This window comes from Notechis scutatus, chromosome 1 (assembly GCF_049901735.1).
Source record: "Notechis scutatus isolate UNSWTSFEM ecotype Mainland chromosome 1, rNotScu1.2, whole genome shotgun sequence".
Lineage (NCBI taxonomy): Eukaryota > Metazoa > Chordata > Lepidosauria > Squamata > Elapidae > Notechis > Notechis scutatus.
In genome coordinates this window covers 81270118-81286154 of record NC_142009.1, presented here as the reverse complement: position 1 = coordinate 81286154, position 16037 = coordinate 81270118, and the positions used below count along the sequence as shown (strand labels likewise).

Here is a 16037-nt window from a genome sequence, read left to right as displayed (position 1 = left end):
CTGATTGGTTGGGAGTCTTGGTCTGTGTTTATTGGTCTCGGAGTTTGCTGTGTTCTGCTTGATGGGTGTCTCTGATATCTTCTGTCTGTTTTTTGGCTCTTTTTGTATCTTGATTGGCTGGCAGCATTGTGTTACTTTAATGGAGGCCTTTAGTGCAGCTTGGCTTCGGGTAAATGGACGGCTATCATTAGTTAGGAAGCTGGGTTTCATCTGGGTGCCTGGTTGGGGTGGATTGATTTGTTTGATTTGTGTGTTTGATTTGTTTGGATGATACACAATATATATATATATATATGATCTTTATATATGTCAAAAAGCGGGAACACACTTCCTCACTAGGATCTTTGGTTATTCGGGTTTTCTCCCGCGTAAGATTGGAAGTATCTAGGCAACGTTTCGATGAAGTCTCATTCATCATCTTCAGGCTTGTGTTCAGCTCTGTGCTTCTCAGAGTGATGAGCTTGCAGCTGCTTCTTCCTTTTTAACTGCTAGTGGGGGTGTGACTTGATTGGGTGGGGGCTTGGCTGTGTTCTGATTGGGTGGGGTGTGTTCTCATTGGTTGGGGTTTGGCTGTGTTCTGATTGGTTGGGGGTTGGCCGTGTTCCAATTGGGAGTATACGAAATTCCCTTGCATCGCCTGTCCCACCACATACATTGGACAAACTAACAGAAGAATAAGTGCACGCATTGAAGAACATAAGAACTCAATCAAAAAGAAGAACCGACCTCTTCAAAGCCACAGGACATGAGATTGACTTTAAAAATATCAGAACTATCGCCAAAACCGAACACTTCAACAACAGAATAATCAGAGAAGCCATAGAGATAGAAAAAACCCCACACAGCATGAATAAAAAGATGACACCTCCCACCTACCAGCCATTTGGAAACCCACCCTCATGAACAGACGCAGTACCTAACATGAAGAATGACACCAGACCCACACCCACGAGGGCCACACAAGATGCCACCACCACACTTCCACGTAAAAAGCAGACTCACACCCACACAGAAGATGAGACATGACCACGGACCAGAAGCTGCACTGCAGCTGCATCACTACCCACTTCAAACCCTCCGAGCCATACATGAAGCGAACTGACCCCCACCATGAAGATGCGGCACCCACCACGAACTCGAAGCCAAACAGCAAGATCACAGCTCACCAGCTCAAATCCCCAGCAACTAAGACTAACCTGGAGCGAACTGACCCCACAGAAGATCGGCACCACAACTCAAGCCAACAGCAAGATCACAGTCAGCTCAACCCAGCAACTAAGACTAACCTGAGCACAACCAAGCCCCCACCTGAACAGAACACACCTCCAGCCAATCAGAACACGGCCAACCCCCCAACCAATCAGAACACAGCCAAACCCCCAACCAATGAGAACACACCCCCACCCAATCAGAACACAGCCAAGCGCCCACCCAATCAAGTCACACCCCAGTAGCAGTTAAAAGGAAGAAGCAGCTGCAAGCTCACATCACTCTGAGAAGCACAGAGCTGAAGACAGAAGCCTGAAGATGATGAATGAGACTTCATCGAAACGCTGCCTAGATACTTCCAATCTTACACGGGAGAAAACCCGAATAACCAAAGATCTGCATATATATATATATATATATATATATATATATATATATATATATATATATATATATATATATATATATATATATATATATAATTTCTTAAGTTTGTACATGTATGGTGTTCTCAGTCATTATAGTTGTGCTTTCTAAAATTGTAGCTACAACTTTAAAAGCACAACTATAATGACGTGGGAAAATACCTGAACAAAGCTGAATACCATACATACAGATACCTGTGAAAACTTAAGAAAATAGATAGATAGATAGATAGATAGATAGATATAGATAGATAGACAGAAAGACAGATAGATAGATAGATAGATATAGCCACCTATCTCAGTATATGCCTTGGAGTGGCTCACAATATTAAAACAAATAAAAGTATATACAACGATAAAATAAACAAGAAATAAAAACAAAGATTAGCATCGAGAATCATAAAAACATCCTCAACACAGCCTGGAAACAGGCTGTGTCACACACCCACATTCAGGATATAAAATGAATATTTTCTTCACTTGCCGTAATAATTAGAGGGGGAAACCCTCTGAAGGTAGCATTTTCACTGGGAGGAAAAAAAGTGAAACATCCTTGGGTTTATTGACAAAAGCAGCATGCCATATCTTACCTGACAGCTATCAGATACCCCATCAATATTACCAGCACAGAGTTCGTGGTTACGGACTCTGTTATTAAGGAACTCAGGCCGGTTACACACTTTATTCTCAATGACAGGGAAGCCAGTCTCTTTAAGGAAGCCATCTCCACCAGTTCCTTTGAAAAGCAGACGGGAGGGAGGAAATAATGAAAGGAAAATCCATACAGGATAATGCAGTGAAGAAGCAACATAGATGATTAGGGGACTGGAGGCTAAAATATATATAGAACAGTTGCTGGAATTGGGCATGTCTAGTTTAAAGAAGGACATGATATCTCAGGGGTTGCCATAAAGAAGAGAGAGTCAAGCTATTCTCCAAAGCACTTGAAGGCAGGACAATAAGCAATGGGTGGAAACTAATCAAGGAGAGAAACAACTTAGAACTAAGGAGAAATTTCCTGACAGTTAGAACAATTAATCAGTGGAACAATTTGCCTCCAGAACTTGTGAAAGCTCCAACACTGGAAAATTTTAAGAAACATTTGGACAACCATTTGTCTGAAATGGTATAGGGTTTCCTGCCTGAACAGTGGGCTGAACTAGAAGACTTTCAAGGCCCCTTCCAGCTGTGTTATTCTGTATGTTTCCTGATCTGGTAAGAATGGGATCAGATACATTCTTCTAGCTTTTTCTAATGGAAATGTTACTTAAAGGTTCCGGATGCAGGCATGATTTTTCCATGGTATAAGTTCAAGCTCAAGTTCAAATCTTTATTGTCAATTCACAACATGTGTACAATGAAATTGAATGAGCCTCCATTGGTGCAGCCCACACAAAACACAGAATACATCTCAATAAGAAAATCCCTAAACCCAAGTAAGTTAATCTATAGCTATATCATCTATATCTATATCTATATCTATATCTATATCTATATCTATATCTATATCATCTATATCTATATCTATATCTATATCTATCTATCTATCTATCTATCTATCTATCATCTATCATCTATTTATCTATCCCTGTCTATCTATCTCTCTCTCTATCTATCTATCTATCATCTATCTATCTATCTATCTATCTATCTATCTATCTATCTATCTATCTTTCTATCTATCTATCTATCTATCTATCTATCTATCTATCTATCTATCCTATCTATCTATCTATCTATCTATCTATCTATCTATCTATCTATATCTACCTATCTCTATCTATCTATCTCTGTCTCTGTCTCTGTCTCTGTCTCTGTCTATCTCTATATCTATCTATCTATCTATCTATCTATCTATCTATCTATCTATCTATCTATCTATCTATCTATCTATTTATCTCTATCTCTATCTCTATATATAGATATAGATATAGAGATAGATATAGAAATATTACTACCAATAGTAGTATTATAACCAATAACATTCTTATATGCCCAAGAAAGCATATTCATCACCAAGTATGGCACCATAAAAAACTCTTAATCCCTACAAATTCCATATGACTAACTTGCCCTTCAGAAACTAAAAAGTGTAAGCTTTTATTGCCATCTGGTGGTCATGTGGATCTTGCAACCCAATATAATTCAGGTAATCCTCATTTAGTGAGAAACCACTTACTTCAGGTTTCCTTTGCTTTACAGACTTGTGAAGGTCAAAAATGTGAGGACTTGTCACAAAGTACTTTTTCATCACCATCATAACTGCAAATGGTCACTAAACAAGGACTACCGTTAGTCTTAACCGAGTGTCTTGCAAAAATTTTAACCACTCTGAGGTTACTCACCTTTTGTATCACCCCATCCTGTGACATAACATTCTGCTCCACCTGCTACAACAGTGTTGACTGAAGGCAAGCAGACTGGGATGACTTCATTGGTGATCTTTATTGGGCTGGAAGAAAAATGATATCTTTTCATTCTAGTCACTCTATTATTATATTACACTGTATGCATCTCCGGCTTTTATATTTTATTTGTAAATAATCAAACACAGCAAACATATTGGCTATGGCAGGACTTGAACTCATGGCCACTTGCTTTCTAGCCTTGTGCCTTAATTACTAGACCACACTGGCTCACATTAGATTCTGGTTTGTTAGTCCATGGACATTTTTTAAGTAGTACATTCCTAGGAGGCTAAGGTTTATACATTGTGAAGTCAGCTTACTTGCTAGTTGCTTAGGCAACTCATGAAACTTCAGAATTTGGTCTCTAAAATGAATATAAATATAACATTTACATAAATGCAATCACTATAACTTAGCATTGTATGGTATGGCCATGTATCACATATCTCCCTGTTTCAGCTAGTCTGTTCTTCAAGTCAAACAATTCTTGCTACTGCAGTCATTTTTTTGAAAGAAAGATAATCTCATATAACAGTTAAGAGGGTTGCATTCCTTGAGTTATCCTATATAAAAGCACTGTCGCCAGGAGATAATCTTTGATATAATGGAATTGAATCTTAATGTTGCATGAATAAAGAATTAGAAACCATTTATTTAAGGTAGCTTCAGCATCACTGTAGCCTCTAGTGCAGTGTTTCTCAACCTTGACAACTTTAAGATGGGTGGATTTCAACTCCCAGAATTCCTCAGCCAACTGGGAAACATTGCTCTACTGTGTCTTTTGTAAAGTTATCCTGCCTTCATGCTATTTCACATTGTCAGCTATTTTCCAGCAAAACAACCACAAATATCTCAAGTGGGTTTTTTCAAGTGAGCTGAAAAAAACCTGGGTTTTGAAATAAAATTACAGGTAGTCCTTGACCTGTGGCCACAACCGAGTCCAAACTATCTAAGTAAGACAGTTGTTAAGTGAGTTTTGCCCCATTTTATGACCTTTCTTGCTACAATTGTTAAGTGTATCACTGTAGCTTTTAAGATAGTAACATGGTTGTTAAGTGAATCTGGCTTCCCCATTGACTTTGTTTGTCAAAAGGTCACAAAAGGAAATCACAAGATCCCTGGGACATTGCAATGGTCATAAATATGAGTTGGTTTCCAAGCGTCTGAATTTTGATCTCGTGACCATGGGGATGCCACAATTGTCATAAAGGTGAAAAATGGTCATGTCGCTTTTTCAGAGCTATTGTGAATTTGAACAGTCATTAAATGAATTCTTGTAAGTAGAAGACTTCCTGTGTTTACACTTCTCTGGAAGTAAAGGAACAGGAAGGTATATCAAGGTTAGGGATGGTCAGAGAGAAAGAAAAAGAAAAATTGTGGAAACTCCTCAAATTTAAGCTGAAATCTACCCAAACACAAATTTTCCAGGAAGCGCATTGTCCATTCCAGAGTGAATTTATTCTCTAGGCTAGAGCAACGTTTCTCAAATTTGTCAATTTTAAGAGGGTGGACTTCAACTCCCAAAATTCTGGGAATGATTTGTGGGAGTTGAAGTCCACACATAAGTTGCCAAATTTGAGAAGTACTACTATACTTTCAGGAGTCCAAATTAATGGTCTTTATACTGAGGGAGTCCAGATAGGCATCATCCTTTTACTTGTCTTGGGAATTCGAAGATATAACTATCCTTTTACTATTCTGTCCTCTATAATTTCTGACTGAATGTATAAAGGCAGATAGATAACTCCACAAAGCATCCATACAAAGTCTTTTTATTGGCTCATCAGGCATCCTCAATATAACTTACAGTTACATCAAGATTCATCTCAATGTCCAACTCTTTGCATAGCTGACTTTCTGGTGTAAAAGGATAGTAATCTTTCATCCCCAAAATGAAGGAACAAGGGGGAGAGACAGCAGCATGTTGCTGGGTTCCAGGCAAGAGTGAAGGAACCTCCCCCAACCCACCAAGGGTCAATTCAGTGACCAATCAGGATTACAGATGTGGCCACATGACATGGACTACATTTCCCAGGGTACCTTAACTACATTTACCATGATGCATTCCCTTAAGAGGACAGCTCCCAATTCCTAATTAACTATACCAATTCCCATTACTATATACTAGCTGAACAGCACAACTACTCTAGAGGATTTGGGAACAGATAACCAAGAACTGGAGAAACATTAACTTGTGTGGAGGGAGTGCTATGCATCCCACTATGAGCTCTTGGAAGAAAGAAGAAAGAATAAATCTAAGAAACAAGTAATAAAAATAAGTCACCTGGTAGAAGAACTTTATGTTTTTATCTTTAGTGGACCGAAACTTAGGTATTGGGAAATAAAAGCTCTAAGTATGCTATTGTTATAGATTGATTCCTATATATTTACTGCTAAAGCCAAATTTGAAGTTAATGTTCTTCCTTCTAAATTGTATGCAAACCAATTTGTATCAATTAAAAAATAAAAAAACTTTATGGATACTATTCCATGCCAGAAGCTTATCCCAGTTACAACGATTTTGTCCATAACAAAAATGCAATTGCCTAAAAACAAAGGCACGGTGTGCATCAATAAATTTGGACGTTACTTCAGACAAGCATTGTACCATAATGACACTGGATCAATTCAAAGGTCATTTTAGTAATGTTACTATATTCACAGCAAGGAGTTTTGGAATGGAGGATAGAGAGAGAGAGAGTATTAAAGATAAATATTGTCACCCAAAGGATACCTGCTTAATTTCAGCAGGGCAATGTCCGCCCTACTTGGTTCTTTGAATATTTTCTCAACGACGCGATGTTGGGTGGATGGCTCTAAACCTGCCTCTGTGTGCAGGCCAAGCGACACTTTGTAAAAATTAGGATTTGATGACCTACAAAAGACAAATTTCCCAGGTGAGAATATCTTCATAGACCCACAACTTAGGTAGATAAGAAGAGGACAATTCAGTAAGAATTTCTGAAGTCTGGAGCCATAGCAGTGGTGAGATTCAAATTTTTTTATTACTGATTCTGTGGGCGTGGCTTGGTGGGCATGGCAGGGGAAGGATACTGTAAAATCTCCAGTCAGAGGTGATATTTGCTGGTTCTCTGAATTACTCAACATTTCCACTACTGGTTCTTCAGAACTGGTCAGAACTTGCTGAATACCACCTCTGAGGCATAGGTGGATGTATGTTATGTAAGTCTGCAGGGAGGACAAATAGGGCTAAAGTAGCTGTGAGAATTGTGGGGAGGAAATGTGCTGGACTTAACTAGCTAAATGACTAGAAATCACTGTTTCAGTGGGAACATTTGGGGAATTATGGAAAACCATAATATTCTGGATGAGGGTGAAGGTTTGTTCTCTGAGCTTGTGGTTGCTTTCTAAACATTTCATTGCCTCTTTTTGTTTACTGTTTACATTTTTTGTTTACATTTGTTTATGTTTACATTTTTGTTTACTGTTACCTGGTTTGGCAATTCTTTGATTTATTTCTTGTTGGTCTTCGTGTTAATCTATGCTCGTCTGGGTATTGACTGCTAATGGGAAAGTGTTTTTGTCTTGTTGTTCCTTTTTTGGCTTGTTGATTGTCTCTTTTGCATAGTATATACCCTGTTTCTCCAACAATACGGCCTCCCCCAATAGGAAGTCCCAGCATGTTTTATAGGCATGAAATGAAATTAAGCCCCTCCCCCAAATTAAGGCCTATATTAAAACATGCGAGATGGGGGAATGGTGGGGGGCTTGCCGTTAGGAAGCACTTTTGTTGCACACCGGATATGGTGCTGCCTGCGTTGACCTCGATACGGCGTGCCCCACCAACGCCGAGGTCAACATCCAAGCTGTCGCCGCCCGCTCACCAAGATGCAAGGGAGGGGAATTAAGTCACCCCCGAAAAGACAGCCTAGCCATTTTGGGGGCTCAAAAAAAAAAAAGACCCGGCCTTATTATATGAGAAACACGGTAGATATCTATGCTTGTGTCTATACATCTATTCTAGAGATAGTATAGTCATTCCCTTTGGCCATCAGGTCTTTCTGAGAACCCAGTTAATAGGTATGCTAAGCCACAACAGAGATGTTTACACACATCACAAAAGCCAGATCCAAACAAATCATACTATGGATTGGAACAAACTGTGAACCAAGCCACAATCTGTGTTGTATAAGGAGATCTTGCTGTCAATTGGTCATGTATAGTTCATGTGGGTCATGCATAGATGTGGTCTGGTCTAAGCATAGTACACAAAATTGTCTGATACAACATCTTACCTGTCAACAACTTCTTCAGCCTTGATCACAATAATACACGGGCAAACAACCAATAGAAACTCAAGATAAACCACTCCGAACTCGATTGCACAAAATACGACTTCAGCAACAGAGTGGTCAACACTTGGAATGCTTTACCTCCGTTGTTATAACCCCTCACAGCTTCAGCCTCAAACTGTCTACTGTGGACCTCACCCCATTCCTAAGAGGTCTTTAAAAGGGGCGTGCGTAAGTGCACCAGTGTGCCTATCGTCTTTGTCTTACTGTGCCCATTTATCTGTATTTACTCCCATTGTCTTGTTTATGTTCATACTTATGTTCAATGAACATACTTATGTTCATTGTCTTGTTTATGTTCATACTATTTGTTATCTTGTACATGTTTTACAAATAAATAAATAAATAAATGTCCAATGAAAAGCTTTCCAATTTTGTTAACAGTATATTAATTCTCAGAAATTACTTTCTGAGTAATTGCTTTCTTCTGATTTCTGATTCTAGTTTTCTTTTTTCCCTCAAATAGTTTCCTAAGAGCTAATAATCTTAGATAACATTGCAATTTCTAGTGTCATGGTGAGATATCTGTACATCCAACAGGTTGCTTGCCAGCTGCAAACAGATTACAAACTTCTACTCTCAGAATTGCGTTGAAGGATGGGATATAAACCACTCAGGTAATCAAGAGTGAATTAAACCCCGGGCATGGCATATTTGTCATCATGGCAAAATGGTAGATTGGCCATAATCTGACAGATACCTGCTAGGACTAATATAACGGTACCACAAAATGGCTCCAAACAGACACAGAAAGCTCTAACTCTTTGTTGCTAACTGATGGTCATCTGAATTTCTGCAACCCAGGTACAATAGTCTAATGTCTACTGTGTCCTGGTGTTTTCTAGCTATGGAGTGACTACAACTCCCAGAATTCCCAGGTTGTGAATTTTGCCAGTTGACATTTCAACCCATTGCAATAGTATTGAATTGGGAAAATCTGGTCTCTTGCTCAAGGGAAGTTTTATTTTTATTTATCATATTTTGAAGCTTCCCATCTCCTTCATAAAGGGACTCTGGGCAGTGTACAAATAAAAGTTTTACCGGTCTAAGCAGTGAGTTGCTGTCAGAACCCATTGTGGCTGTATTAAAGTGCCTCCACAAAAATGAAAATTGTTGTAACTGAAAAAAAGAAAACAGAAGATTAATTTTATAGTAAATAAGGCTGTCCGTTCATTATTCAATCTCCTTATTCTCAAGCATTACACAGAGCAAATACCAGCATCCATGAAATGGCTTAAATTTACAACAGTTCAGAACAAACTGAATGGCATTTCTTTTCTTGCTTCTTTGAGACTAATAAGTTCAGAGTGTGAAACCATATTTTCAGAGCAGAGTCTTGTACTACCCTAACTACTAGTATATATATTATTGCTTTAGATTTTGTGGATCTATCTTGCAAAGCAACATCTACATTAACAATGTATTACAAGCAGATGACAGACAGATGTAAACCATTAGGGAAAGCAACAATGGTATGTAAAAAGCACTGTTTCAATAATACGGGGTAAATGTTAAAAGGATAATAATTGCTCGTGACACTGTTCTAAACAGGGACAGAATTGGCTGTTCTGACCAAGGCTTCCTGAACACCAACAAACACGCCCTTTTATTTTAGTTCAACAGCTGTGAATTATCATCATTCATAGCCCGCAATGAGTCTCAACCAGTTATAAATAGTCCCATGGAAATCTGCCAAAGTCCTTCCAAAGAAGTCTGATAAAAACACACCTTTATCTATCTTGAAGTGCTGCCAATGACTAAAGTAACAATTAGTCTTTCAAAACCAAATGGAGCACAAATTCACCACGGAGCTTTCGGGTTCCAAACCAATCAGAGCAAACAACGTTGCTTCCTGCAAAGGTTCCTGTCCCTTTGCACTTCCTTTATATCTTATGGGAGGGGCAATCACCTCCAAGCCTTACTCCCAGGTCGCCCCTTTTGTCTTAGCTGCTCTTGCCTTCTGGCAGCTCTGCGCACACGTGCACTGGGAACAGGCTCCCCTTGTCCCTCTGCCTCGCTGCTTTCAGATTCTGGAGGCTCTGAAGTCAGCACATAACTCCCAGATGGCCCTTGCCCCATCTCTGTATCGGACTCAGGACCATCGTCTGAGTCCTCCCCAGACTCCCAGACTGGCCCATGTTCTTCCCCACTTCTGCTGCCATCTCCACAGGCTGCTGGCAGACCACAACATTGGCTAGTGCTAGAATGGGAGACCACATGAAGATCTCACAGTTGCATTCTAGACTTGAGAGTTGAAGGCACTGGCAAAACACTTCCAGGTATTGCCACTGAAACATGGATATAAAGTTTGCAGGAATGAAATGTCATTTGAGAGAGCCTTTACATTTATTATTATTATTATTATTATTATTATTATTATTATTATTATTATTATTATTATTATTTCTCTTACTGTTATTCTGAACAGACTGTATAGACTAGAGTGAGGTCCTTTCATCATTGCTGAATTGAAGTGCTGCTATCCACTGGTTTGGGAGAAAACCATATCAGAATGAAAGTTGTAACCAATCCAAGCCCTGTCTCTGCTGTTACCTCTATTGAAGTCAATATAACCAGCTGACTCTCTTCCAGAAACCTGAGTGACAAAATCCAGAATATTTCATACCCTTTCAGACTACTTTGAGGAAGCATCATAATATGAGGAGAAATACTATTTTAATAAAGATACAGTTAAGAGCAATCTAAGAGATGAAGCCAACATCATGGAAAGGTGGCAGAACTGATGTTGCCGCTGCATATTTGTGCCATGGTTAGATGCAGCTGGGGAATGATCTTGAGTGATGCAACATTGCACAATTAACATCTCTCTCATCCAAAGTGATGTCTGGAGATAACTTTATCTGTATGTCAGCCACATAAGAGAAGGCTCAGAAAAGGACGTTGGTACTGCAAACATGGGAACATCTGGTACCAAGACTTAGTGAGAGGATAAAGGCTTTACTGCTTGCCTGGAAGCAAAATTCAAGCTAATTTCACCGGGGTGGACTGCTGGGGGCTCACAGGGGCTCGGGAGAGCCCCTAGCTAAGACTCTGCAGGGCTCGGAGAGCCCCAATAACCTCAGAAAGACAAGCAGCAAGGGAAAGCTCTTAATAGGCTTAATCGAACTTCTGGGCATTCAGCCAAGAGCATTTCACACCTTGTAAAAGTGTTGCAAGCTAGATAAACAATCCACTCAGCGCTTGCGAGGGAGAGCCATTGAGAAAATCAGATAACATAGCCACTAGCTTCCAAGGGGATTAATTCCCAAATAATAAGAATCACGTAACTCACCAGAAACTCCACTAAGACTCCAAGATCCCTCTCATAGTCACTGCTATTAAGTCTGGTTTCATCCAGTCTTTTATTCAAGTATTAAATGCACAAAATAATAAACCACTTTTTGGTATATATCTTTTTTTAGGTAATTAGGGCAAAGAAGCGATGTCAAGTTGGCCACGCCCACCCAGGTATGACCAGTCATTAGGGCAGAGAGCACCTTGCTAAAAAATTTGAAGCCCACCCCTGAATTTCACCCATGTGGAATAATATATTCTGTCTGCCCTCAGTAACTAGGGTAGTCCCTATGACCTTAGACTTATGACCATAAGTGAGCCGCAATTCATGGTGAACATAAAGCAGGTCATCACCTGATTTGATTTGGCATTCCTGGCTTACCCAGGTGTGGTCATTAAGTGGACAGAGCAAAAGAACTGCTTGCTGAAGCTCTCCTCTGCATGGGCAGAAGAGAACAGCAATGCAGAGCTTTTCAGTCAGCTTCCTGGAACCAGACAGGTGCCAACGGCTTGTGGATTTCCCTGCCGGCTTCCCTGATGACTTTCTGGGGAAGCCAGCAGGGGAGACTACAAATGATGATCACATGATCATGAGGCACTTGGCAACATGTCATAGGTATGTGAATGCTTGCCAAATGCATAGGTCACAATTATGTAACTGTGGGTGTACTGGAAGCTTAGCTGTAGGTCATTAGTCTCTTTGTTCAGCAGTGTTGTAATTGCAAACGGTTGCTGAACAAATGGTGATTAAGCGAGGACAATCTGATGGGCTGCTATTTACAACTTTTGAGAAAATAATCTGGTCCCTTAAAAAAGAACTATAAGCAAGTTCATTGAAAAGTTTCAAATAATAAAGGTACAAGCCCTGAGCAATAAATAGAAGAACAAATGTAGAGTAAAAATAGTAAATCAAATAGGACACGGGAGAAAATCACAATCCAAGCCTAGAATATAACCACAGAGAGATTTTTGCTTATTGGGTGGATATTCTCATAAATAATCCTATTATTTATTTACCTATATCCCACCTTTAGTATTCTTATAAATAACTCAAGGTAGTGAATGTACCTATTTTACCTACAACAGCAGTATGTAAGATATTTATATTATATATATATATAATTATTTAATACCGAACACGGAGACTGATCTGCCAGGGCCAAGAATGAGGATTTGAAACACAGCCACCAACAACTCTTCCAAAACATAGAAGCGGTGGATATTTGGCTTTCCCACATCCAGCATCAGAAGCAGCTGAAATATGAATGGGAGAGATGTAAGATATGCATACTGTAGCAAAGGTTCAATAATTTCTCTTTAATGAGAAATCCTGAAAATTGCCTTTGTCTGTGGAGGAATAGGTCCAAAAGTTAAGAGTTATTAATTTTGTCAACAGCTGAGGCCTGAAATAGTTCAGTTGGGGTATCTGAAGAGAACCATATGCACCTTGTGTTTCCATATGATGGGGCAAGGATAGGGAATTAGAGATGGCTGCTCTTCTCAAAATTTGGAATTTTTAGTGTAAACCACTGAAACCCTTTGATTGTCATGGTACATCAAGATCACAGACAGGTAGATGGATGGATGATAGATCAAACTAGATAGTTGATAGATTAGATCAGGGATCTTCAAACTTGACAGCTTTAAGACTAGTGGACTCCAATTCCCAGAATTCCTCCTCCAGTCATGTTAGCTCAGGAATTCTGGGAGTTGAAGTCCACAAGTCTTAAACTTGACAAGTTTGAAGACACTTGGATTAGATGATATATGTTAAATGATAGATAGATAGATAGATAGATAGATAGATAGATAGATAGATAGATAGATAGATAGATAGATAGATAGATAGAAGAGAGAGAGAGATGGATGGAAAGAGAAATAGATGATGGATAGATATACATACATAGAGATAGATAGATAGATAGATAGATAGATAGATAGATAGATAGATAGATAGGAGAGAGAGAAAGATGGATGGATAGAGAAATAGATGATAGATATACATACATACATAGAGATAGATAGATAGATAGATAGATAGATAGATAGACAGATAGATAGATAGATAGATGATATATGACAGGGGTCCCCAACCACCGGTCCGTGGACCGGCACCGTCCGCGGAACAACTCCTACCGGGTCGTTGCAGGCGCCGCCATCTTTTGATGAAAAAGTGCTTCACGAAAGCTCACCGGAAGCACGCTTTCATCAAAAAGATGGCGGCGCTAGCGCTCCGGTGAGTTTTTCCGGGAGAAAGCCATTTCTACCTGGAAAAGTCATCGAGCGTTGCGCCGCCATATTTTTTGATGAAAACGTGCTTCCGTGAGGTCACCGGAAGCACTTTTTCATCAAAAAGATGGCGGCGCCCAGCTGATGCCGGGTACTGGTCGCGGCGCCCAGCTGATGCCGGTACTGGGCCGCGGCGTAAAAGGTTGGGGATCACTGATATATGAGACAGAGACAGAGAGATGGAGACAGAGAGACAGAGGCAGAGGGGGAGAGAGAGAGATGATATAAAACCTTTTAAATGAAATTGAGAAGTCAGCAATGGGAACCAGCAGTCTAACTACCGGCTGCAGCCTTTATCTTCTTCAGCAATTAATCATTAAGAAAAATAAGCATGTGTTTAGGGTATCAAGGGCAGTGGGGGAAGCAACACAGAGTTCCTCAGTTATCCTGCTCTCAATACTTTCACTGCAACATTCAACTTTATACTTTTATTGAGTCTTAATGTCTTTTTGGTTAAGAACCAAAGAGCCATCATTGTTGGGCTACGCTTAGGACAGGACATCAATTGGCCTTAATCTGGATCTCCCTTAATCTAAATTACTCAACTGAATGTGGGGAGAAGAATTTTGGGCAGGGAGAGTAAATTATATAGTAAAGAGCAGAATAAGAGAAGATGATAAAAATTAAATAGTCATTGCCAGTTATGGTCATCCCACTGCAGCCTCATCCATCATTATTTCCCACTAAACAAGGATTTCTCGTCCCCAAACTAATAATAATACAGTTATTAATAGTGTACTTACGGCACTGTGGAACGTCACAGTAATCCCAGATTTTATTTGTATCTGTTGTATAGCACCAAGGACCATTTGTATCACCATCAGGATTTCTGCAGTACTATAAAGAAATAAAGTAATACTGTGCTTTCCTGAAAATAAGGCCCAACCAGAAAATAAGCCCTAGCTTGATTTTTCAGGATGCTCGTAATATTACCCCTATCCCAAAAATAAGCCCCAGTTAAGATCGTCATCCAGATGGGTGCATTTTGGCCCATATTTTCCCCAAAATAAGACTAGTGAAAAATAAGCCCTAATGTGTCTTTTGGAACAAACATTAATATAAGACCCAGTCTTATTTTCTGGGGCACACAGGTATTAACAAGACTGAACTATATTTAGCACACTATTTTAAAAAATGAAGCCGAAGTAAATGTTGGTATAATGAAATGAACATAGTTATGGAAATATGAGGCGAAATAGTAGTCATTTATTTATATATAGTACCAACATGATATTGACTTGCTCAGAAATCATGGTCTGCCATTCAAGAGTGAGACTTTTTTGCTGCCTTCCATTTCTCTTATCACAAATAAAAATATTTACACTTCTTTTAGTAGCCTTAACCATAATTCAGTAGCCTCAACCATGTCTGAGTCTTGCAGTGTCTCATTTTCAATTAGGTTATGCAAATACTAAGAATCTAGAGATCCAGTTTGGTCCAGTGGCTAAAGCACCAGGCTAGAAACCAGGAGTCTGTGAGTTCTACTCCTGCCTTAAGCATGAAAGTTGGCTGGATGACTTTGAGCCAGTCACTCTCTCTCAGCCCAACCCACCTCACAGAGTTATTGTGGTAGGAAAAATAGGAGGAAGAAGGAGCATAAAGTATGTCAGCCATCTTGAATTATTTATAAAAAATAATAAAGGCAGGAAAAAAACATTGTAATAACTGATTTAGTTTACTACTACAGTGTCATGTTTTGTAATACAAAACATTTTAGAGTGAGGGCAGAGCTGGCGTCGTGGCGGTACGATGCACGAACTTGATCCTCCAAGATCACCGTCGATATCTCCGCTGCTGGATGGTCCCACCAGACCTAAACCATCCTGTAGAGACAGTGACTGATAAGTGCACATCTTGCTGATCCCAGAGACATCACAAAGTCCCTGGTTGATCCAGGAAAAGCCCTTTTTGCCGGTAGCAGAGAGGCAGCCATTCAAGCTGCTGAAGCTGGGATAGCTCCAGAACGGAAGAGATCGGAAGAAAGTGTGTCAGTTTGGTGAGATGAACTTTTACTTATTGTTTTTTGGAGAGAACACCTTGAAAGACTTAAAGTGGAATTAAAAGTAAAGAGAAAAGAGCTTAAGTGGTGAGATTAAGCT

At 39.6% G+C, this 16037-nt stretch overlaps 1 protein-coding gene across 1 annotated transcript in view; it reads right to left on the bottom strand.

Annotated features, from left to right (window-relative positions):
• PLG (plasminogen) overlaps positions 1–16037 on the bottom strand; it is a 46258-nt gene that overhangs the window by 1353 nt on the left and 28868 nt on the right. The window contains exons 13-18 of the mRNA XM_087969328.1: positions 14682–14775; positions 12783–12903; positions 9397–9474; positions 6777–6917; positions 3980–4086; positions 2225–2370 (exon numbers count right to left, since the gene is read on the bottom strand). Of these exons, the coding sequence (XP_087825454.1) occupies positions 2225–2370; positions 3980–4086; positions 6777–6917; positions 9397–9474; positions 12783–12903; positions 14682–14775 (687 nt within the window). The remainder of the gene's footprint in view (positions 1–2224; positions 2371–3979; positions 4087–6776; positions 6918–9396; positions 9475–12782; positions 12904–14681; positions 14776–16037) is intronic.